The sequence below is a fragment of the Hemitrygon akajei genome, chromosome 22 (genome assembly GCF_048418815.1).
Source record: "Hemitrygon akajei chromosome 22, sHemAka1.3, whole genome shotgun sequence".
NCBI lineage: Eukaryota > Metazoa > Chordata > Chondrichthyes > Myliobatiformes > Dasyatidae > Hemitrygon > Hemitrygon akajei.
The window spans coordinates 37,940,642-37,966,534 of NC_133145.1; the positions used below are offsets into that span (position 1 = coordinate 37,940,642).

Genomic DNA, 25,893 nt, shown 5'->3' on the forward strand with positions numbered 1-25,893 from the left:
GTAAAAGAATCTTGTCTTCAAATTGCGAATTTTCTAAAATTGTCCTTGGATTGTCCATTGGTTCTTAATTAACAGTAATCATAAAATAATTATGCATAGATACATATTATTTTGCTTCCACCGTTATGTATTTAACCTCTTGGTGCCATTAAATATCTGTCTTTTTTACCCAACCTCACTATCACACACCCACCTTTCCATTCACGAATCACGCCCCTCAACATGCAAGACAGGAATAAAATATTCAGCTAGAATTCTTCTACACATACATATAAAGAATCAACCTTTGCTGCTTTGCGAACTCCTGCCAGTGCAATTGGAATGAAAAATTCAATTGCATTTCTAGAAGGAAAGCATATGCATACTTCAAGCAAGCAATGCATTATTCCTTGGTAACTCAATATCCTGCACTTACTGAGCAGTCGTATAGAAATTGATGCCAAAACTCCAGCGCAGCTGTAAGATTGTGACTTGCTGCTTGATAAATAGCTGCATGTGAAGTTAAACTGATCATGAAGTATGGCCCTCCGTTCACTGATACAGGTCTCTATATCCTAGGAGACAAGGTGTAGAGGCAGAGCGATATATACTGCACTGTTGAGACCAGGAGGGCTCCCATAGCTGAAGTAAAGTGACAGTGGCAGAAGGATGCCTGGGAGATCAGAGTCAGCAGCGATTCAATGATTATACCAGGATCTGTGAGCAAATGCTAGCAAAGCAGCAAAAAAAGCTATGACCTCAATTGTTCTGTCAAGGTTAATATTCAGACTCTTCTAACTGTAGCTGACAAATGTAAATTTTCAGTAAATGCTCTGTCTACAGTAACTGCACTCATACAGCTCATAATAAACATGACACAAATATACAAAACGTACCCATGCACCTGCTCACAAACACACACCAACTGTGTGTGTATATATATATATCTATATCTATATATATATAGTACACACACACACACACACACACAGATATATATATATATACACATACATACAGTTCTGTGCAAAAGTCTTAGGCACATATATATAGCTAGGTGGTCTTGGACTTTTGCACAGAACTGTACTTGTCAATGTTGTCTGGAGAGCAAGTTTGGAGAGTGAGCAAAGGGTGTTGGGAATCGCGGCGGTGGTGCACTGCAGGAAGGGTGTGGGACCGGTGAGAGAGAAGGAGTGCCAGCTGCGGGGGGTGGTGCAGGTACAAACATGCCCATCCCTGCAACACCAGGCGACGCCATTTGATTCCAAACCATTGGTTTATTGATCATTACAGAATGTCTCGCTGGTGCTTCCCGCTCCTTCCCCTCCCCCTCTCCCTTTTCCCAACCATGATTCCCTCTCGCTGCCCCCTACCCACTCTCAGTCCACAACAGAGACCCATATCAGGATTATCATCACTCACATACATCATGAAATATGTTTATACACACACACACAAACACACACGCCTACCCTCACACAACAAATCACATAACTGTCACCGCACACACATACGCAAGTATGTATCAACAGCACATTAATATTAAATTCCCTTTTTCAGTATAGAACTATCATAAAAAATTCTAGCCAGCCAGCAGTACTTATCACACAAGAACCACCCCTCTATGGACTCTGCCTCCATAAAGTAGCTTGAATAAACAAAGACCCCATCCAGTTCAGACATTCTCGCTTTTCCCCTCTCCTTTTGGACAGAAGATACAAAAGCCTGAAAGTGCATAGGACCAGGCTCAAGGACAGCTTCTACCTCACTGTGATTAGCTTTGAAGGAGCTACAGTAGGTGCTGGTCATCTAGGCATGGTCAAAACAAAAATGTTGGCTCGAAGCTTTGTCTGTTGGCCTGGGATGGATCAGCAGATTGAGCAGCTGGTCATGCATTGTTCAGGATGCCAAAACATCCAGAAGATGCCAAGAACGGTGTCTCTCCATCCCTGGGAATAGACTGCATTGCCCTGGCAGGGTAGTCATGTGGATTTCCTGGACCATTCACGGGCACAAATTTCTTGGTAGTAGTGGATGCAGCTACAAAGTGAATTGCACACTGTTGATTTGTTGAGAAGCCTCTTCTCAAGGACTGGTGTTCCAGAACACTTAGCCAGTGACAATGGACCACAGTTTGTTGCAGAACAGTTTCAGTCATACCTGAAAACGAATGGAATAAGACATATTACATCTTCACTGTACCACCCGGCTCCAAATGGCTTGGCAGAAAGGTTTGTCCACAGTTTAAAATGAGCACTGTGAGCAATGTCAGCAAAACACATTACACTAAAACAGAAGGTGATAATTTCCTCCTTGCATATCACAATGCAGCAAACTCCACAACCAACGTCTCACCAGCGATGTTGTTCCTGGGTCGTCCCTTGCGCTCATGCTTGGACCTCCTCAAACCCAATCTCAAAAGGACAAACAGCGGAGACAAATTGAGGACTCCTCAAACAAAGAGGTTCAGATGTTTCACTGCCGGACAAAAAGTCCTGCAACTACAGATATGATCAGAAGTGTGTATTTGGAAAAATTAAGGACAGAACTGGACCACTCTCCTACACAGTGGAGATTGCGTCTGATATCATCTGGAGATGACACATCAAGCAGTTGAGGAGAGCAGAGTCAATTGTTAGAGAAGAAAGGTGTCCAGAGCTGTTGGAACCACTTCTAGTAGTCTCAGAGTCAACTTCTACAGCCATTACAGAGGAGGCCAGAGAACCTGAAATTGTTTCACAGCCACAAGTCTCACCTGCCAAGCAAAGTGACATTCCCCACCTCCGAACCCTGTCTGAAAATACATTATCCCAGGCCTGAATGGGACTATTTAAAATTTACTATGCTATGAATGTCTATTATATTAATTTAATATATACAAGTGTTCCCCCCCCTTTACAAAGGTAGAGCATTCCTATGAAACCTTTCTTAAGCCAAAATGGCGTAAAGCGACAAACCATTAATTTATATGGGAAAAATTTTCGTAAAAGTGAAAACCCTCTTTGTAATGTGAAAACAGGTTACTAATGTAGGTCTTTTGTAAAAGCGAAGTGGCGTACAGCGAACATTGGTAAAGCAGGGGACACCTGTAATTTACTGTGTTGTATATGTGTATGTGTATATATATGCATAAAACTAGACAGCTATACATTACATATTATTAGGACTGAGATGCATTTTGTATTGAGATATTGAGTTGGTGTTTATAGGAAAGCAGGGAGGAGTGTAGTGTATTTACTATTTCAGCAATATTGTAAATATATCGTTTAATAAAGCATTCTTTGTTTACATCATTCACTACAGATTATATTTAAAAATTACATGAATAGCATACATCATTACACCACCACTAAAAAGTGCCTCACTAAAAAGGGAAAAAATCTAAATAGATGAGTTTTTTCTTTCAACTAGTTTCTGAAGTGACAAAACCTAGCAACCTTCCCTAGTCCACAGCAGTCTCCAAATTGCATACTGTAGAAATAGTTAAAAAATAGCCCATTTACAATGCATCTATCAGTAGAGGTCTATGAAAACCTGACTCCCAGTGTGACCCCAATTACATTTCCAAAGCAGAAAATCTCATGAAATTTTATCTGAAAATGTTCCAAGTAGGTGCTCCGTGCTAACTAACATTATTTATGTGTGTCCTTCAGATCAAACACTAAACATTCAGCAACACAGACGCTCCTGGTACCAAACCACATTTTGTGAATCTCGCCGAACGACCTTGTTTCCACAGTCCCTACATCAAAGAAGAGAAGCTCATCCAGGCAACACACAAAAAAATCTGTAGCACAAATGAATTTCTAGATTGCTATTGTTCTAGAATGTAATATTTCTTATGAGGGATCATATATCAGATCTGCGCTTTCAGTCAGCCTCTCTCTCTCTCTCTCTCTCCCCCCCCCCCAGAAACCACTCTCAGATAGATTCCAATTAGTTACATTACTTGCTTTGCAGAAACATCAAATTGTGTTTTGTGAGCACACTGTTCTCATTAAAATGTGAGAACACCCTCCCTGAATGTAAGATACCCTCTCTGAAGTTAATTGCCTTTAAAGTTCTTCGTGCTTGTCATGCTGTTAAAGAAAGTAAGATAAATACAATAGATTAGCATCCTTCAAAGTTACATTGGTCTGTTGTGAGGACAGATATAGTCAATGGTTGTAGCTGCCTGCTAGAACCTTATCTTTGCTCTTTATTTAAATTTATAATGAAGTATGGTTTGCACAAAATGATTGTTTGTACACACAAAGTGGTCGCCAAATAAGGTTCCATTTAATCCAGAGTAAAATCAGTTATGCAATATCAGTTACCAGTGTCTTTATTGGATTCAACACAGATCTTTTGTTCAATGCAAAAAAAATGGCAGAAACATGAGAAAGCCTCCAGCTAAAAATCCAGAAGACGGCAATTCCATTGAAAAGACTTTAATTTCTTAGAACACAGCACCACCTTGCTTTGAATGTGGCATATAGCATTAATAAAGGAATGACTCCTATCTGGTTTAAGCAAATGCATAATATGCAACTTTCTCAAGTCATTTCTGTGTTCAACTGTTTCAAGCTTCAGTCCAACCAAACCTTACAGGGTAAGTTGTAACAAAGATTTTCAGAAATTGAAACCTAAACACATTGGGCAGACTTTTGGTTTCATACTGATTATAAATGGTTCATACCAGTAAGCATGCAACAAATACAGAAAATCCTGGAAATAGGGTGTCACAGCATCAGTCACCGTGTTCTCTTCGTCGCTGAGTATTTTTAGCATTTTCTGTTTTCATTCTAGACTTCCAACATTTGCTGTTAGTGGTTTTCCAAAAATTCAATAAATTTATTTTTAAAACCATTGCAGGGATATATAAAGGTCCCGGCAAAGTAATCTGTAAGAAGTTACTTGCTACTCAAAATCACTAATAATCAATTAACAACAAGAATGGCTTACATTACGGTAGTGAAGTGTACTAAGGTGCTTTGCATACAAATCCTGACACCAAGTTAAAGGAAGAGATTGTAAAGAAAGTGATTAAAAGCTTTGTGTAACAGGCAACTCTTGAGGAGAGCCTTAATAAAGAAGAGAAGAGAAGTGAAGGAGAGTAGAGAAATATTTAGAAGGAAATTCTACATCTCAGGACCTCAGCAGCCAACATTGGAGCAATAGGATTCAAGGATGTACAAGAAGTCAAAGACAGTACAGCACACAGATCCTGGAGGTTTTCTGGAACGGTTAAGTTAATAGAAGTGATCAGGGATGAAATAGCTTTTTGAAACAGGTATATGCATTTTAAAATTGAGAGACTAATTATCTGCAACATTGGAAGTGACTACAGAGATGAACATGACACCAAGGTGTGCTGAAATGTGTGGCAGTTTTGAATAAGTTCAGTGTATTTTAGAGCATAAGGTGAGATGCTGGACAGGAACACATAGGAATAAAAAAAAGGAAAATATGTAAGTCTCATGTTTATGTAACACTTTTCATGACCTCACAGCAGACAAAATGTATTATTTCCCAAGAACTACTTTTGAAGTGGTGTCTTACTTTCATAATACAGGAGCCTACAGTATTGCACAAGGAAAGCTCATTAAAACCCCAGAATAATAATTCCTGCTGCTGTCTGTAAGGAGTTTGTATGTTCATGCTCTCCCCATGACTGGGTGGGTGTTCCCACATCATATGGGTCAGTAGATTAATCGGTCACATCGCTGTAATTGGGTGATGTGTTTCACTGGGCTGGAAGAGCCTGCTGCTGTGCCATAACTCAAAATAAAATAAAAATAAAAGGAATAGATATTGGGCAGAGTAGGAGAAAATCTCCCACTCAGCTTCAAAATAATTCCATAGGATCTGTTAAATCTAAGCAAATAAGGACTCTTTTTAATATACTGTATCTGAAAATCAGACACCCTGCTGGTATAACAGCCTTGATACTGCAAAGTAGCACCGCCTAGAATAGCATTTAAATCTGTGGAGTTGCTGAGTAGCTAAATGGTCACGTTGCAGTGTAACCAGACATCAAGCATTTAACAGCAGAAAATCTGATGCAGTGATTGAGTTCGTAACAAGAGCAGAGCCAAGGATTTCAGTCTCACCACAGTTAATTGGAGAAAATTTGGTCTCATCTATTATAAGCAGTGTAACGTATCAGAGACAGTGGAAGCATTAGGAGATGTAGTGGTGAAGAAGACTAGGGTGTCATCAAAAATTATAAAACCTGACATGCTTCAGGCTAGTGATGCAGAGGAGTAGTGTACTGTTGCAAAATAGGAAACAAAGATAGATGCCTGAAGAATTTCAAAGATAAAAGCGAGGGAGTGGAAAGAAAATTCATAATTTTCTTTTTCTCAGACAAATAACGTGATACAAAAGGAACTCAACAGTTGCAGAGTCATCAAGCTAAATGAAAAGACAACAGCACCTTGGAGGAGGGTAGGAGAATCTCAAAGCCATCTAGCTGGAACAATAAAGCTAGAAGCTGATGTGGAGAAAGGTTAACATAAACTGTGATGAAATTACAGCGAAGGAGAGTTTGCATGATGCTCAGGGGGGAAAGTAGTGGAAATAGCTTAATAAAGAGGTTTTTATGATATTTGACTGGGTTGTAAAAGGTAGATTCTAATTGGAGGTGACAAGGTTAGCAGGGAAAGAACAAATTTACTTGCTGGAAAGAGTAGACAGGAAAAAGACTACATTAAAGGCATGGGTTTCAAAAGCCTTCCTGACAAGTAAAAGGATGTTCTGCAGAAATGAGTGGAGGAGCTGAAGCAACTGAAGCAACATTAGGAGCAGTGACTGGAACAGGCGAGAGATTGCCTGGATTAACCCTAGGAGATAACGGAATGGGAAGATTGTTGTGAACGTAAGATAGGGCAATTGTGCCTGTTGCTCATAATGAAGCAGCAATATGCCTCAGCGTTCATTGTGCAAGGTACTAAGAGGGGCATAGAAGGATGCTGTAGGTTTATCAAACAGGGAATCAAGGCAGAAGCAGGCAATTAGACATGGTTACGTGTTTTGAATAGTTAGGATAAGAATTTAGGCCATGGTAGAGTACCGTTTAGCACATTGCTATTACAGCTCGGGGTCAGAGTACAGAGTTCGGAATTCAATTATGACTCTGTCTGTTTCTATACATCCTCCCCATGGAATGTGTGGGTTTTCCCCGAGTGCTCTGGTTTCCTCCCACAGTCCAAAGGCATACCAAGCAGGTTAATTGGTCATTGTCAATTGTCCCATAACTAGCTTAGGTTAAATCGGGGTTGTCAGGGGTTGCTGGGGGGCCAAAGGGCCAGAAGGACTTACTCTGCTCTGTAGTGAGAAACAAATAAATAAACATCTAAGGGGGAGAGAGTGAGAAGAGGTCTAATGAAAGTGTAGAGAAGATAAAAGAAGAAATAAACACAGGAGAAGAAAGGGGGAAAGGAAACAATAAGCCAGATTGGCAGAGCAGCCAAAATGCAAGCATAAGTAGCATATAGGAACTCAAATTACATTAGCACAGTTACCTTGCAAAATCAGGAAGGCACATATAACCAGGAGACAATGGAAAATTATTCCTAGTGTAAATGGCTGGTAGGAGAATTGGGCATCTGAGAGAGAATAAGTTACAAGGAACTAAGTAGGGGAATGAGTTTGTGGGATTGCTCTGAGAGCTGACATCAACATGATGAGCAAAATGGCTTGCTTACCTGTTGTTTGAAGGTTAGAGCAGCAGAGGTCACAGCACCTCTGAAGATTCACAAACATGAGAAAATCTGCAGATGCTGGAAATCCAGGCAACACACACAAAATGCTGGAATATCTCAGCAGGCCAGGCAGCATTTATGGAAATGAGTAAACAGTCGACGTTTCGCAAAAAGACTGATGAAGGCTCTCGGCCTGAAACATTGACCGTACTCTTTTCCACAGACACTGCCTGGCCTGTTGAGTTCTTCCAGCATTTTGTGTCTTAAGCATCATATTTTGTGCCTGGGCTTTATAAATCAGAACTTAAAGTGACAAAAAACACACCATAGTAGTTATGTGACTATGATTTTTATAGCATTTTTGTTTAAATAACCTTTATAACTATCCCTTATTTGACAACTGGTGTCATTGAGTCATTATCACCTCGTGATACATTTGTGAATAAGGATTTGCAGGTCATGTAGAGTGATTTTATTCTTTATTTACTTTAGGGAGAGCTCTTTTCCCCCTTATTTAATCAAAAGGTTGTAAAATTTATGTATGAAAAGGTAATCATGTTTAGGATTGATTTCTCATTTATTGAGCAGCTTCAGTTTATAGAACAGCTTCACTTGTCGAGATTACTGTCATGACACTTCATTGCATAAAAGTACCAAACTTAATTTAAGATGAATTCTGTTCCAGAGCATTAGCTGATGCAATTTCTGTTTTTTATGAATTTGGTTTTCATTTATACTTCAAAATAACCAAATCTGTTGACATCATGTGTATGTAGATCAAGGTTGCTAGTTCCCTGATTATTCCTCCTTTTGCTCCCGCACTCTCCAATGGGAAGTGTTAAATCAGAATTATCCAATTAGATTTTAATGGCCAGTTTAGTTGCAAGATGAATACTAACCATTTTTTGTTTCTTGTTTTGCATTACAGAATCTCTGTGAGACAGTATTTCCATCATGGCCTCAGAATTATTCAAGGCTTTTTGTGTCCTCTCCTAATAATACAAGCCTATTCATCTTCCCTCAAAATATCACTGGGCTGTTCTGGTCCCCAAACACCAACAAACTGCTCACTTGGCCTCCTATAAGCTCAATGCAATTACAAGTATCAGCGACAGCACAATCTTGCACCGAAGCTTGTCAAGAACACGGACTCATCTGTGAACCAACATTCTTCCAGTTTGTTAACAATAAAGTCATCTTCGAGCGGTAAGAACCTACTTCATTTTTTTATTCACAAGTTGGAGGTTTTAAGGAACTCTATTTAGGTGCCTAAAGACTATGCTGCACTCAAAATGCCTATACAAACCTTTCGGTAATTATATTTGGATTATTATTTTAAGAGAAAATATATGTGACAAATCATAAACATGAGAAATTCTGCAGATGCTGGAAGTCCAAAGCAACACATACAAAATGCTGGAGGAACTCAACAGAGCTCGATTCCCATTCACTGCCACCAACCTCACAGTTCTCTTACCTTGCACTGCTCGCTTCTACCTCCTACCCAAGAAACTCCCAAAGAAAAGGGTTTTCCTTTTTCCACTCTTGATACTGCCCTCACCCACATCTCCTCCATTTCCCCATCTTCCATCCACCTTATCAGTAATAGAGTTCTTCTTGTCCTTACCACCCCATGTGCACAGCAGCCAACACATTATTCTCCGCAACTTCCGCTGTTTCCAAAGGGATCCTACCACCAAACATATCTTTACCTTCACCCCCCCCCCCCCACCTCTTTTTGCAGGGATCACTCCCCTTATAATTCCCTCGTCCATTCGTCACTCCCACACCTGCCCATTCACTTTTATTCAAGGCCCCAAACAGTTCTTCCAGGTGAGGCAACACTTCACCCGCAAATCTGCTGGGGTTGTCTATTGCACCCAGTGCTCTTGATACGGCCTCCTCTACATTGGTGAAGCCAGTTGTAAATTAGGGGATTGCTTCGTTGAGCACTTGCACTCCATTTGCCAAAATTGGAACTTCTCGTAGGCTGAACATTTCAATTCTGATTCCCGTTTCCATTCCAACATGTCAGTCCATGGCCTCCTCTTGTGCCAAGATGTAGCCACACTCAGGTTGGAGGAGCAACACCTTATATTCCATCTGGGTAGCCTCCAGCCTGATGGCATGAATATCGATTCCTTCATCTGGTAAAAAAAAAATTCTCTCCCCTTCCCCTCTTCTTCTATTCCCCACTTTGACCTCCTTCCTCTTCTCTTCTGCCTTTCACCTCCCCTTTGAACCCCTCCTCCTTGGCTTTCTCCTATGGTCCATGCTTCTCTCCTATCAGATTCCTTCCTCTCCAGCCCTTTATTTTTCCTACCCACCTGGCTTCACCTATCACCTTCTAGCTATCCTCCTTCCCCTCCACCCACCTTTTTATTTTGGCATCTTCCTACTTCATTTCTGTTTCTGAAGAAGGGTCTCATCCTGAAACATCGACTGTTTATTCATTTCCATAGATGCTACCTGACCTGTTGAGTTCCTCCAGCATTTTGTGGCGTGTTGCTATTAAGTTGTGGCTCTTTATTACTCTCATTGCATTTATTTACCACGATCAAAAACCAGAAAGGCCAAAGTTTGATTCCCATTTTGGGGTGACTTATTTCATTTCAATCAAGGTGATTTTTTTGGTGCAATACTTGTCATGCTCCTGGAGCCATAAGAATTAGAATATAAAGTAATTCACAAAATCTGCAGATTCTGAAAGTCTAAATAAAAACAGAAAATGCTGGAACTACTCAGCTGGTCAAATCACTTCTATGGGAAGAGAAACAGGATGAAAACAATTCATCAAAACTGGGAAGGAGATAAGAATAGCTTCTTAACATGCAGGGGGTGTAGAGTGATGGATATCTCCGAGAGGGTCAAACCAGAGTGATTGTGGGGATAAATCTGAGAGATTTATGAGAGAATGGCAGCAGTTTGAGGGTCAGAACATGAAAGTCAAAGCTGAGTTTATTGTCATATGCACAAGTACCTGTGTGCACAGATACAATGAAAAAAATATTTGCAGCAGTACCACAGATGCAGAGCAGCATTCACAAGATAAACATAAGCATAAATTATGTAACATTTTAACAAGAAAAAATACTATTAGAACAAAAGCTGGCAAAGTCCCTTTCTTGTGCAAAGTGATCAAAGTGGCCATAGTGTTGTGAAACTGCAGGTGACTGGAGATTTGCTGGTTATTTCAAGAACCAAATAATTGAAGGGAGATTGCTGTTCTAGATCCTGGTGATATGGGACTTCAGGCTTCTGTACCTCCTGCCCAATGTTAGCTGTGTAAAGATGGCACAGCTTGGATGGTGGTGATCTTTGATGATAGAAGCAGCCTTCTTGAGTCAGTGCCTCCTATTAAGGAGGAATGAGCCCATGATGTATTTGGCATTGTCCACTAATGCCTGCAACTCCTTATGCTCCCGTGCATTCCACTTGCCATACTGGAGCAAGATGCAACCAGTCAGGATACTTTCAAAAGTGTACCTGTAGAAGTTTGTTAGAATTTTCAGTTACAAGTCAAACCTCCCAACCCTCCGAAAGAAGTAAAGTAACATATGCAAAGAGCTGGAGGAACCCAGTAGGCCAGACAGCATCTATGGAAAAGAGGAAACAGTCGATGTTTCAGGTTGAGATCTTTCATCAGGGCTGATTTTATGTGTGTTGCTTTGGATTCTAAGCATCTGCAAATTGTCTTGTGTTTGTAAGGAAGTGAAGTCACTGCCTTGTGATTGCGTCTATGTGCTTGGCTCAGGGCAAGTTATTGAATATGTTATCACCCAGGAGTATCAAGCAGATGACCCTCCCCACCAATTCTACCCGATGTAGTCTGGCACATGTTCGACCTCCTTCCCACCCCCCCTCCCCGAGGTTAATAATCAGCTCTTTAGTTCTGTTGATGTTGAGTAAGAGGTTGCTGTTGGAATACCACTCAATAAGGCACCCTACCTTGCCCTGGTAAGCTGACTCATTGCCAACTGTGATTCATCCAAAAACGATGGTGTCATTGGTGAATTTGAAAATGGCTTTGGAACTGTGCTTAGCCACGCAGTCATGTGTTTATAGAGGGTAAAGAAGGAACTTAACTACACAGCCAAAAGAATATAAGAATATAAAAAGCACATACACAAAATTACTATTACTTACCTCTGGGTTCCCTCCTCCTTCTCTTTCTCCTGTGGTCCACTCTCTTCTCCTATCAGATTCCTTTGTCTCCAGCCCCTGACCTTTCCCACCCACCTAGCTTCAACTATCACCTTTGTAGCTAGCCTCTTTGCCTCTCCCCACCTTTTAATTCTGGCATCTTCTCCCTTCCTTCTCAGTCTGAAGAAGGGTGTTGGCCCAAAACAACATCTATTTATTCATTTCCACAGATGCTGCCTGTTGTGTTCTTTATATGTACCATGGGTTTCTAAGAACAAACTATACTCTGGAAGAATAAGAACTAAAGCTTTTATTTACAACAGCAACAACTACATGTGTGTCTTATAGCACCATGCTTCCCAATGTTTCTCGAACATTCTGTCATTTCTGTGCATGCTCCGAACTTTATCCAATCATGTTCTTACACGTGACATGTGATATCACCACATCTTCCTTTCCTTAAAAAGAAAAACAATTAGCAACTTTAATCAAAACAAATGCATAATGTAGCATGTCTCTATCAGTCTCTCTGGGGGTTTTAGGAACATGAGTAGACCTTCTAAGTGGTTTACACAGTTCTTGTGTTTCGTTGTTATTTTGATGTTTCATCTGGTCTGCATCAGTTAATAGAAACTCTGAAGTTGGCTCTTTTTTGAGGTCTTTGCGAAGAAATCACAATTCATTCATTAACTTTGTAATCTTTTTTTTATGCTGAGACTTCATCATTTCAATAAAACTTCTCAATTCCTTCACTTGGGCTTTCACTTCTTCAATTGGATCCTGATTCTTGTCACTCTTTGGCTTCAGATCCATATTGTACTGTACCGGCAAGTTTGGTTTTGGTGGCAATGCTTTGTCAGATGCTGGTAACAGAGGGATGGGTCTGGGATTTTTCTTTATGACTTCTTTTACTTTTGCCACATTAGAATCAAATTCTGTTCTCTCTCGCTCTTTCATCAAGTCACTGTATTCTGAATCTGTGTCACTATCCAGGACTAATACTCTTTTCACCAAATTCAGTCTCTCACTGGCAGATAAACCCAGTATTGACTGTACATTCTTTGGCACTACCACAAATGAAAGTGTGTGCACAATATTTTTGTGTGATACTTTTGCCACATATGTTCCTTTAACTGGAATATATGCATCTGAATACCCAGTCACTTTTATATTTGTCTGATGTAAGTTTGGTCTTGGCTTTAATGCATTAAACTGAGATTCTGCAAGAACATTTAGTTGTGCTCCAGTATCCAGTTTAAACAGAATAAGGTTTTGGTTCACTTGCAATGGCATAGTCCAGTCATTCTTACTTTGTTTATTTTCACAAAGCACATCAATATAAAACTCATCACCTTCATTTTCAAGCACTGTATTTACATATTTTATTTCCTTTCTATTTCTGCAACAACGTGTAAAATGATTACTCTTACCGCAGTATTGCATATTTTTCCATACGCTGGACACTTTTTAGGCTGATCAACCACAGTGATCACAAAGTTTTTATCTTTCAGTTGATATCTTGCTCTCTGTCGGTTTCATTGTTGCCTCATTATTTTTTCTAATATGTTCACGGTTATTCACAGCATGTACGCTGCAGTTTTCAATAAAAAGCTCTTTAGCCTGTGACGTTACAGTTTCCAAAGATTTTCAGAGAATCAAAGCTTTTTCCAAATCTATGTCTGGTTCTTTTAAGAGTCCTTCTCTCAGAGCATTATCCAGAATGCTGCAAACAATTCTGTCTTTAATGAGAGAGTCTGTTAGCTCTGCAAACTCGCATGTTTTACTGCAGTTTCTCAATTCTGTAACAAATTGATCAATCGTTTGCCCAGCTGTCTGCTGACAGGTAAAGAATTTGCACCGTTCATATGTCACATTGCGCTTCGGTATACAAAATTTTGAATTGAATTGAATTGAATTTCGGTTTATTATCATTTAGAAACCACAATTGCAATGCAGTTAAAAAATGAAACAGTGTTCCTCCAAAATGATATCACAAAAGCACACGACAAAACAGACTACACCAGAAAATCCACATAACATTTGGCAATCCCCAAATCCAGAGTCCGGAAAGGCTGTTGCATATTAACATCGCACTACCATCTTAGCGCTTTCCCCAGAAAGGAGCTCCAAACCCACCAGACAACACAAGACTACCCAGACACATCAAGTCAGGAGACCAGCTCTACCACCCAACAAACCAAAAACTAAAGCTACAAGACCTACACAAAACCACATAGTTACAACATATAGTTACAACAGTGCAAACAATACCATAATTGATTTAAAAAAACAGGCCATGGGCACAGTAAACATAGTCCAAAGATGTTAAAAGACTATAAGTTCAAGAGAAACTACCACACAGTTTCCACAAGACACAAAATGTGTCAAATTTGCCCATTATCACTTTTAGATTCAAATTATCTCCATTTTCAAAAGTAAAATGGTTATATACCTCAATTGCGTCATCACCAATCACATGCAGTAGAATCGCTGCCTTCGTTTTCTCCATTTTACTTTCTGCTCTGATCACCGATAAATAAATTTCAAAACGCTGTTTGAATTTTTTCCAGTTTTCAGCTACATTCCCAGTCAGCTGAAATGTTTTTGGGGGCTGCAACCCTGCCATTTTTAAAGTTGTTAGCAAACACTAAAAAAGCTTGTGCTCTTTTTTTTGGCTTATTTTCGCTTCTCCCGTGTTTAGCAAACATATTATTCTTCCAGACCGACTTCTGACACCATGTTGTGTTCTTTATATGTATCATGGGTTTCTGAGAGCAAACCATATTCTGGAAGAATAAGAACTAGAACTTTTATTTACAACAGCAACAACTACACGTGTGTCTTACAGCGCCACGCTTCCCAATGTTTCTCGAACATTCTGTCAATTCTGCACATGCTCCAAACTCTGTCCAATCACGTTCTTACACATTACACATGATAGCACCACACTGCCTGAACTGCTTAGTTCCTCCAGCATTTTGTGTGTGTTGCTCTAGACAAAAGAATGTGGGAGCTGCAAAATACTGAGCAGGCAGACATGACCAATAATTTGGACTATCATACATGTGCAACTGCTACAGACAGAAATTAAATTTCCTGAAGTTGCAAAGTCCAACGTTGTCTCTAAAGGCTACAATGAGCCCAGGTGGAGGGATGAGATGTTATTTCTCAGGCTAGTGATGAACCTTGCTATAACAATGCAGGAGGCCACAAGCCAACACATCAGAGTGGGATTGGGAACTTAAGCAGCAGACATCAGGAAGTATCAGCCCTGCGGACAGAATATGGGTTCCTGGTCCTGATAGATTTTCAATTATTTCTGCTGCAAAGAGGTGAGAAACAAGGCCACTTGGACAGAACTTGTTCTTGCCATTTGAAATGTGTGCCAGCAATAGTGTGCCAATAAGCTGGAGAAGATACAATTGCTCTACTAATCCAAAAAATATATATACAAAAATGCTGCATATACTTCAGAACACAAACAAATGAATTTGAGAAATATGAAGTAGGCTTGCTGTTTCAAATAATAAAAAGCCTGCTCCAGGCACTGAGGAAAAAAATAATTTTTTGGATAAAGATGAGCTATTTTCTGATAATTCTGAAGCAATATATTAGTTTCTGTGCCTGATGAATTAAATATATTAGACCATACTTCACACAACATGTATTACATTGGACGCAGAGCCAAGGCCAAGGAAGATGAGAGAATGGCAGTGTAATTGGCATATGTTTGATGCATCGCACCAGCAATGGGGGTATGGCTGGTGTGAAGACATAAGAAACAAATCTGGAAATCAGCACATGCTTTTGGATGCCTTTACTTACAAATCTGTAAAATGAAATACAGTAAAATTACTAATATTAATTATGTGCCATTTAGCAGATTCCACTATGTAAATTACTATTTTATATACAATTAGTCATTGTGCAAGGCAATAGATATTATCCTCAGGACAACTCTATACAGAGTACCATGATACAGATAGGCAGCAAAAGTTGATTTTTAGAAGTAAAAGCTATAGCCTATCTTTTTACCCTAGATTCATAGAAATTTATGACTCAGGAGAAGATCATTCAACCCCTTATGCCCATGTTGTTCAAAAAGAGAGCTATTGAGACAAATGTAACTGCCTAGCTCAAAGAAAAAATAAATGTAGGTTGCTGGGAATTGTCAGCATGTCAGTCAGCATCCATGAGAAGAAAAACAGAGTTAATGTTTCAAGTTAAAGATCCTTCATCAAAACTAAGAAAGAGGATATAAAAATAGTTTTAAGTTACAGAGAATGTGGAGGGAGGGATAGATAAAACATTGAAAATATCCATGGTAAGTTGATATCGGGGTTCCATAGAGATGTCCTGTCAATGGGACAATTAAACAGTTTTTATTTAGATTTGTTAGTTCTTAAGCTGCGTATAATATGGCCTTTCTTAAATGTGATAATGGTTTCTCATTTTTATATGAAGTAAATTTATTTTATTGTGAAATCATTTTTAAATGATTGCCATAACCAACATAAAAACTCATACTTTGAATTCAATAGATTTCAGTTCGTCTGTGACAGCATTGAATCTGAAGCTAACCACCTTTATCCTGCCTTTGAGGAAATAGCACAGGACTGTTACCTTCAGAAGCAGGTCCTGCTTTTCAGCTGTGCAGGTCACCATCCAAAATTTAGGCGGCTCTGCCCCTGCAGAGACTTTCGCAAGGAGCAAGTGGCACTCTGTAAAGGATGTTTGTGAGGTTTCAAGATGTTTAAATACGAAGACTGAACAAAATGAAGTTCAGCTATCCCAATGGTGCAGATGTTCAATAATGCTCCTATGAAACGCAAAGAATGCATCATGGAGAGTTTTTCTTCATCATCAGGACAACACTGATAAGACTAAAGAAAATCTACAATAATGCCAATACACGGATTGCTTTGTCGTGGAAAGGGAAAACTGAATATAAACAGCCAATATCCAAGCTGTGAATAATTTGGCAATTTCTTTATTATGTGTTTGCTTTTGTTGCATGCAGGTGAGAAGTGAACATTTTTGACTTAAGTATCTTGATGATTAAATGATGTTTCAGACCAATCCTTCTGTCACCAATGATTCAAAACAGAAATCTGGATCGAGAATCAACAATATTAGACTTTATTGAGAAGTTATTTCAGTGAAGGGTCAATTGTAATTCTGGGGATCATTTCTATTCAAATATTTGTTATATTTGTTACTTGTACAATGTTTCTGAATGTCATGAGATCAAGGGTTTCATTTTAGATTCAATGTAAAAATGTAATTTTTGTTTAAATATTCAATTAATACAACTTTATGCTATCTGACTACAGTCAGGAGAGTGATTTGATCAGTAAGCAAGTATTTAGAAATTCCAGTACTTATGAAGTTTAGAATGTCTCTTTACCCCAGTCACTATTAATTTCTAACATCCTGGCCAAATTTCTTTTGGAACAAATTACTTGGCACAATGATTCAGTTGTGTTACTTATTCAAGCAATACTTAGATGGAGCAGTTTTTGATGGAAATGATTGCAATTAGTAGTTTAAATGAGGTTCCATTAACACTGTCTGTATCATGTTTTCATCAAAACCTCCAGTGAGCACATTTATAAATGTAAAATAAATATAAGAGTTTAAAGATGGGCAAATACTTATTGCTAATATATTTTAGATGCTACAAGACCACTCCTCGGTGTGTGCTTGTTGTACATATGGCTCAAGAAAAGCAAATCGTTGTATCATATTGAAATAATTTGTTGTTATAGTGCTAAGAAGATGTCTATAATCTTAAAATTATACCATTGAATAAAATGTACAAATAGTCTTTTCAAGTTCCAAACTCAGCTATAATCCTGTACTAACTGTAATAACCCATTTTGCCTCCACTAAATCAATGGATGACTTTCAAACAAATTATCTGAATTACTCCCCAAACTCATTTTAAGACCTGCAATTTCAATTGTCTTCCTCGAAGGGGAAGTTCATTGATTGTGAAGTTTAAATTCAGCTAATTTAGGAAATGGGAATAACGCTACTTAACACTTCTAATGTTCTTAATCAAATTACCAGATGTTAAAAGTTTATTTTATGGAAGCATTTATTTAAATTAAACACATGGTGAATAAATATTGGAGTTTAAAATTACATTACTCCCTTGAAAGACACAGGGCTGTGAAATATTACATCTAACCAAATGTTAGCTTTGCTGAAGAGCAAAATAGCAATTACTTTATAAATCACAACACAGCCAAACTGAAATATTGCTCCTTTTCTAGATGAAATCCAGCTCAAAGAAAATAAATATGTTGTTGTTAGTTATTTTTAGTGGTTTGTAGGGTCGGTTTTGGGGACAGAGCAGGAAGTTGGGGGTCAGGTTAGGGTTTAGTTGTTGTTAGTTGTTTGCTTATAGGTTTGCAGAGATGGTTTTGAGGACAGAGCAGGGTATTAAGGGTCAGATTAGGGTTTAGGAACAGGGATGAGGGAGAATGAAGAGAAGGGGTAGGAGCCGGTGTTCAGAGTCCAAGTCCAACCTCTCCGAGCGGACCAGCAATGGAAGGTCAGAGATCGCACTGGTCAGGTCAGCATGCACTGACAAGACCAACAATCACTAGATCAGAGGTCCATACAGACATGAGGGTCGGTGACTCCCCAGGTCACCAGCATCAGAGGTCTGTGCGAGTCCGGAAGTCAAGGTCCAAGGCTCAGAAAAAATGATCAACGGTCCCTGAGGTCGAGGCCCTAAGGCGAAACCAGTGATCACTGAGTCACAAGATCGATACCCAGAGGTCGATGAAGTTTGGAGTGTAAAGCCAAAGGTCAAAGTCTAAAGCTTGGCGAGTCCAGAGACAGAAAGCTCGACAATCGAAGGCTGACGTCAACAAGTCCAGAGGTAGAGGTCCGAAGGTCAAGTCTACAAGTCTGAGCCAGGGACTGGAGGTTGGAGGCCGGATAGAAACATAGAAAACCTACAACACAATACAGGCCCTTCGGCCCAAGATGCTGTGCCAAACAAGCCTGTGATTCTGGGGCCAAGGGACTGCTTTACAGTTTTTGTTGTTGTTGTTGCTGCTTGAGTTGTTCTGCTGGACATTGTGGCCATGCTGTGTTGGAGGTGGAATGTGTGGCAACATTTGCACACTGCCTAGCACATCCCTGGGTGTTAACTCAGCTGATACAGCTTACTGTATGCTTTAAAGTGCATGTGATAAATCAATCTGAATCACAGCATAGGCCACTCACTATAAATCCTAGAAAATAGACATTCAAATTAAAAAATGCTGAATGTAAGAATTGTTAAATAAGCCTGAAGAAGAATGGATTTGTTTTGATTCAGGTGTGGGTATTTTTTACTGAACAGCATTTTATAAATACTGCTATTATACTGTGCTCAACTCTTAAAAAATGTTCTTCGATTCTTCTTCAAAGTACAAAAAAGTACCAGACAAAGGTGAAGCAGAGCAGAATCTATGACAACAGATTTCATTTTTAAAATGTTTAATGACCTGAGAGCAGCAATAGGATAAATTAAGCATTGAACTATATTACATTAAATAGACTATTAATCTGAGTAAGCCAGGTTGACACTGCGCAGTGGCACCAACAAAATTTTTTACCTGGCAATAATGAGCTGACCAGATGCACAAATCATGTTCCAATAGAAACGCACCAGGTTGAGTTCCCAATGCATTTTCTAATGAATTGGGGTCAAAGGAAGTGAAGTGCTTATCTCCATCAAGATGTTCCATTTTCAATGTGCACCAATTTTCCAAGATTCTTTCTTCAGTTTTCTAGTATTTTTAACAAACTTTCAGAATAACTTCTTAAGAGCTTTGGGCAGACTTGCAAAATTAGGTATTTGTGTTTAATGTGCAATATATTCAAGGATGTGCATTGTATTCTGTTTCCATTAAAGACAGTAGAGCTATTTTGGAAGCAGAGTACAACCTGCAGTCAATACCATATTGCTGTTCAACAGGGTCTTTTAAGAGACTCTTAAATAGGTTCATGGAGCTTAGGAAAATAGTTGGCTAAGCAGTAGGGAAATTCTGGGCAGTTTTTAGAGTAGGTTACATGATCAGCACAACATTGTGGGCCAAAGGGCCTGTAATGTGCTGTAGATTTCTATGTTCAATGTTTTATGCTGTTAGCAAAAGTGACTGAGACAAACGTTTTGACTGTATAAGTTAATTATTCAATTTCCCACCAATGAGCCGTTGCAAAGAATTTCAGAGTGGTAATGTAGTTAAGACATTTGTAATGTGATACTGTAAAACAAAAGAGGTTACAGAAGAAAAAGTCTTGGATATTGCCTGCAAATTTAGCCAGAAGATATTCCTGTGTAAACTGAAATGGGGGATTTTTTTTAAGTTCTTGAGTGAAGAGCTGTGAAGATTAGGTATATGAATGATGCTCATTCATTTGGGTTCTGTAGATCTTCAAAAACTCAAATATTAAAATTTGCAAATAAGATCACCAACAAAATTCTAGATAAGCATATTGTTTTTATTCACTCTGTCTTTGAACAACTGACAGTCATCCTGGCTAATGATTTCCAAGATGCTTTCTTCAGTTTTCTAGTATTTTTAACATCCTCTCAGAATAACTTCTTAAGAACTTTGAGCAGGCTTCCAAGCTTAGGTACTTGTGTTTAATGTGCAATTTATTCAAGAATGTACTAATTAGAAAGAGGTGACATAAGGTCAGAAGGTGTTGAATCATTGTGGACAGAGCTAAGGAACTGCAAGCGTAAAAAGATCCTGAAGGAAGTTGTATACAGAACCCCAAACAGTACTAAGGATGTGGCCTACAAATTGCAACGGGAGATAGAAAATGCATTCCAAAAGTCCAATGTTACAATAATCATGGGGGATTTCAATATACAGGTAGATTGGGAAAATTAGGTTGATGCTGGATTCCAGGAGGGAGAATTTCTAGAGTGCCTACAAGATGCTTTTTTCAAGAGCAGCTCATGGTTGAACCCACTAGGGGATCCGCTTTTCTGGATTCGGTATTGTGCAATGAACCAGAATTGATTAGAAAACTTCAGATAAAAGAACCCTAAGGGGAAATTGATCATAATATAATTGAATTTGCCCTGAAATTTGAGAAGAAGTTAAAGTCAGATGTATCAGTGTTACAGTGGAGTAAAGGGAATTACAGAGGCATGCAAGAGGAGTTGTCCAGGATTGATCAGAAAAGAACACTGGCAGGGATGATGGCAGAGCAGCAATGGCTGGATTTTTTGGAAGCAATTCAGAAGGCAAAGGAAGAGGTAATCTAAGGGAAAGATGACACAACCATGGCTAACAAAAGAAGTCAAAGCCAACATAAAAGCCAAAGAGAGGGCATATAATAGAGCAAAAGTTAGTGGGAAATTCGAGGATTGGAAAGTTTTTAAAAATCAACAGAAGGCAATGAAAAAAGTCACTAAGAAGGTAAAGATGGAATACAAAAGTAAGCTCACCAATAATATTAAAGGGGATACCAAAAGTTTCTTCGGATACATAAAGTGTAAAAGGGAGGCGAGAATAGATATCGGACCATTGGAAAACAATGCTGGAGAGGCAGTAATGGGTGATAGCGAAATGGCGAACAAACTGAATAACTATTTTGTGTCAGTCTTCACTGTGGAAAACACTAGCAGTGTGGTGAAAGTTCCAAGTGTCAAGGGCCATGAAGTGTGTGAAGTTACCATAACTAGGAAGAAGGTTCTTGGGAAACTGAAAGGTCTGAAGGTAGATAAGTCAACAGGACCAGATGGTGTGCACCCCAGTGTTCTGAAAGAGGTGGCTGAAGAGATTGTGGAAGCATTAGTAATGATCTTCCACGAATCACTAGATTCTGGAATGGTTCCGGAAAACTGGAAAATTGAAAATGTCACTCTACTCTTTGAGAAGGAGGAGAGGCAGAAGAAAGGAAAGTATAGACCAGTTTGTCTGACCTCAGTTCTTGGGAAGATGTTGGAGTCAATTATAAAGGATGAGGTCTCAGGGTATTTGGGGCACATGATAAAATAGGCCATTAGTCAGCACGATTTCCTCAAGGGAAAATCTTGCTTGACAAATCTGTTGGAACTCTTTGAAGAAATACCAAGCAGGATAGACAAAGGAGAATAGGTTGATGTTGTGCACTGATTTTCAGAACACCTTTGACAAGTTGCTGCACTTGAGGTTGCTTAGCATACTACGAGGCCATGCTATTATAGGAAAGATTCTAGCATGGGTAAAGTAGTGGCTGATTGGCAGGAGACCAAGAGTGGGAATAAAGGGAGACTTTTCTGGTTGGCTGTTGATTGCTACTGGTGTTCCACAGGGACCAATTCTTTTTATGTTGTATGTCAATGATTTGGATGATGGAATTGATGGCTTTGTTGCAAAGTTTGCAGACGATATGAAGGTAAGTGGTGGGGCAGGTAGTTCTGAGGAAGAGAGAGGCTACAGAAGGACTTAGATTAGAAGAATGGGCAAATAAATAGCAAATGGAATACAGTGTCGGGAAGTGTATGGTCATGCACTTTAGTAGAAGAAATGAAATAGTTGACTATTTTCTAAATGGAGGGAAAATACAAAAAAAAAACTGAGATGCAAAGGGTCTTCGTGCAGGCTTCCCTTTAAGTTATTTGAGTCTGTGGTGAGGAAGGCAAATGCAGTGTTAACATTCACCTCTTATCTTTGAAAGGATGTGCTGAAACTGGAGAGGGTTCGAAGAAGGTTCACGAAAATGCGTCCAGGTTTGAATGGCTTGTCATATGAAGAGCATCTGATGGCTCTGGGCCTGTGTTCACTAGGATTCAGAAGAATGATGTGTGACCTCACTGAAGACTCCGTGAAAGGCCTTGATGGAGTGGATGTAGGGAGGATGTTTCCTATGGAGGGAGAGTCTAAAACCAGAGGATACAGCCTCAGAATAGAGGGTTGTCCTTATAGCATGAAGATGTGAAGGAATTTCTTTAGCCAGAGTTGTGACTCTGTGGAATTCTTTGCCACGGGCAGCTGTGGAAGCCAAGTGTTTACATATATTAAAGGTAATGGTTGATAGATTCTTGATTGGTCAGGGCATAAAGGGATACAGGGAGAAGGCAGATTAGGCTGAGAGGAAAATTGGATCAGCCACAATGAAATGGGGCCAAATGGCCTAATTCAGCTCCTAGATCTTATGGTCTTATAATGCCACAAAAGGAAATGTTTGAATATAATTGAACTCAGTGCAAAAGAAAATTGGCCAGTTTGCTATCACCTTTTTATGTTATTATGCAAAAGAAAATAGTTTTCTCCACATTTTTTAATATTGTTCCCTATCTTGGATAAACAGAAAAGAGTAGGTATGAGAGCAAATGGAAATCTTTGGCCTTAAAGAAAATGATTGATGCTACAGTAATACAATGAATGAAAGGGTTATCGTATGAGAAGCGTTTGATGGCTCTGGGCCTGTCCTCACTGGAATTTAGAAGAATGACAGGGCTGGGGGAAGGGGGTTCTCATTGAAACCTATCAATTGTTGAAAGGCCTAGATAGAGAGGGTGTGGAAAGAACGATTCCTTTGGTGAGGGAGTCTAGGACCAGAGGAAACAGTATCAGAATAGAGGGACATTCACTTAGAACAGAGATGAGAAGGAATTGCTTGAGACAGAGGGTGGTGAACCTATGGAATTCGGTGCCACAAGCAGCCATGGATGCCCAATCATGGGTGTATTTAAGGAGGAGGTTGATGAATTCTTGATTAGCAAGGGCATGAAAGTTTACAGGGAGAAGGCAGGAGAATGAGGGTGAGAGAGAAAATATATCAACTATGATGAAATGGTGGAGCAGACGCAATGGACCAAGTGGCCTAATACTGCTCCTACATCTTGTGATCTTATGATCTTATAAATTTTAACTTTAAATTGTGGAGATAGAATAAATCTGGAGTAATTCACCTTGGCAAACCTTGATATAGGGCCAAGAAATTAAGATATGGTTAGTCAGTTTAGAGCAGGCATTAAGAATGCTTTTGTGCTTTGGCTAATGTTTTGAAATATTTCCGTGCTTTATTAAAGATCCAAGTAAATGTTATAAGGCTATTGTAAGTTTTGCTTTTCTAGATGAGTAAAGCTTTCTTTCTTGTAAGAATATTCCTGTTTGAAAGCTTGGTGCTACTTTAGTTGGGATATAACTGTGTTACTACATTCATGTGGATGCAAATACCTTTGAGGAATCATCAATCAAGTTAACAGTCCAAGTCAACATGATTTATATACACCTCTATTAAGTAAATACACATTGCCTGCCTTTCAGATCAACTATGTATGTTGTAACTTCAAATGAGTTCAAAGCTTTTTTTGAACTCATTTGGAGTTACACTTAAGACTACATTTGAAATGCTGTTGCAATTCACAAAACCTTCTGAGATTTTAGTTAACATATGTTTCAAGCTGTGAGAATCAGCTTGCTCTGCTAGTAGTGAAGTTGTAGGTGTAGACTCCACACTTGGAGACCTAGGTACAGTTCCGGTTAGCCTGTTACAGAAAGGGCATAAGACCATAAGATATAGGAGCAGAATTAGACCCATTGAATCTGCTCTACCATTTCATCATGGCTGATCCAATTTTCCTCTCAGCTCCAGTCTCCTGCCTTCTCCCCATATCCCTTCATCCCCTGACCAATCAAGGATCTATCAACCTCTGCCTTAAATATACATAAAGACACATCATCCATAGCTGCCTGTGGCAAAGAATTCCTCAGATTCACAACTCCATGGTTAAAGAAATTTCTGCTCATCTCCGTTCTAAAAGGACGACCCTCTATTCCGAGGCAGCCTCCTCTGTCTCCAACGTCATTAAATTGGAAAGAGCGCAAAGAAGATTTACAGAACTGATGCTGGAGTTGAGGGCCTGAGTTACAGGAAGAAGTTGGGCAGGCTAAGCCTTTATTCCTTGGAAAGAAGAAAATTGTAAGGGTAACATTACAGAGATGCATAAAATCATGAGGGACATAAATAGGATGAATGCATTCAGTCTTTTTCCCCGGGGAAGGGAAACAAAACTGGAGGACATAGAGGAACGGTTTAAATAGGAGCTGAGAAGCAACTTCCCCATGCTAATCCTTTACCCAATGCCCTCTGGTTACACATACCATCACTAACAGGAAACATTTTACACCATCCCCTCTCGATCAGGTGACTCCTTAACTACCCCATTCCAAGGAATACAATCTCAGCCTAATCAGAAACTCCTAATTGCTGAAAAGTTCCTTCTCAGATGACACCCTGATGAATTTCCTCTGCATCTTCTCCAATAGGATCTATCCATCCCAAAGCGAGGGAACGAGAAGTGCTCAGAGTAATCCACATGTGGTATCTGTATATTGTATGATAACCTCCCCGCTTTTATATGCTATTCCCTGGCTAATGAAGGTATCTTACATGCCTTTCTCACTGCCTTATTTACCTTCTCTGTTGCTGCCCTCCCTAGCTTCAATAGCCCTCCCAAAATCTGAAACTCACATTTTTTCAGGCCTCCCAGCTGGGAGTGGGATACTTAGCTGTTTATCAGATTTTATTCAGGTGTGCTTTTAGCTCTGTACAATGCAATAATAGCTTTTTTTTCCTGATTAATTGTTGGGTTAGCAACCAGAACAATAACAAAAATTTTGCTGAATGACCCCATGTATTTTTCACTTTTGAAGCTGTTTTTCTTTTCAACTTTAAACAAATGCTTGCTGACTTTCTAAATTTGAAACAGCTAAAATGCTAATAACTTAACTGTAAAACAATGGTTGGGCAGGCCCTCGGCAAACATGCTGCCTAGAATCTATCACACAACAATGTGCTATCCAGCCACTCTAACACCTTTTGCTATTGACCTGCCCACAAGAGGGAGCTGTAAAAGGTCATCCTGGGTTCCATGCAAATAATGCACAACAATATTAAGCAACCAGATCTCCAAGGCAGTAACTGGCACACAAATGCTGGTTTATCACATTATAAAGTGCAACTGAAGACAATAGCCTCCCTCACATTTCCACCTGATCCCTTTTGTAACGATCTCTGCTAGAGTTCTCTTGAATTCTTTCACAATGAGAAGGGCTCCAGTTTGCTCAATCTTCTC

At 39.4% G+C, this 25,893-nt stretch overlaps 1 protein-coding gene and 1 long non-coding RNA gene across 4 annotated transcripts in view; one reads left to right on the plus strand and one right to left on the minus strand.

Annotated features, from left to right (window-relative positions):
• Positions 1 to 18,838, plus strand: part of LOC140714637 (alpha-1,6-mannosylglycoprotein 6-beta-N-acetylglucosaminyltransferase B) — an 888,843-nt gene extending 870,005 nt beyond the window's left edge. For all 3 annotated transcript variants that reach the window (XM_073026014.1, XM_073026016.1, XM_073026015.1), the window contains exons 16-17: positions 8,593 to 8,870; positions 16,349 to 18,838. In XM_073026014.1, coding sequence (XP_072882115.1) covers positions 8,593 to 8,870; positions 16,349 to 16,547 — 477 coding nt within the window. In that variant the 3' untranslated portion in view covers positions 16,548 to 18,838. The remainder of the gene's footprint in view (positions 1 to 8,592; positions 8,871 to 16,348) is intronic.
• LOC140714640 (uncharacterized) overlaps positions 12,188 to 25,893 on the minus strand; it is a 167,375-nt gene continuing 153,669 nt past the window's right edge. The window contains exon 3 of the long non-coding RNA XR_012095962.1: positions 12,188 to 12,265. This is a non-coding gene — a long non-coding RNA (uncharacterized lncRNA). The remainder of the gene's footprint in view (positions 12,266 to 25,893) is intronic.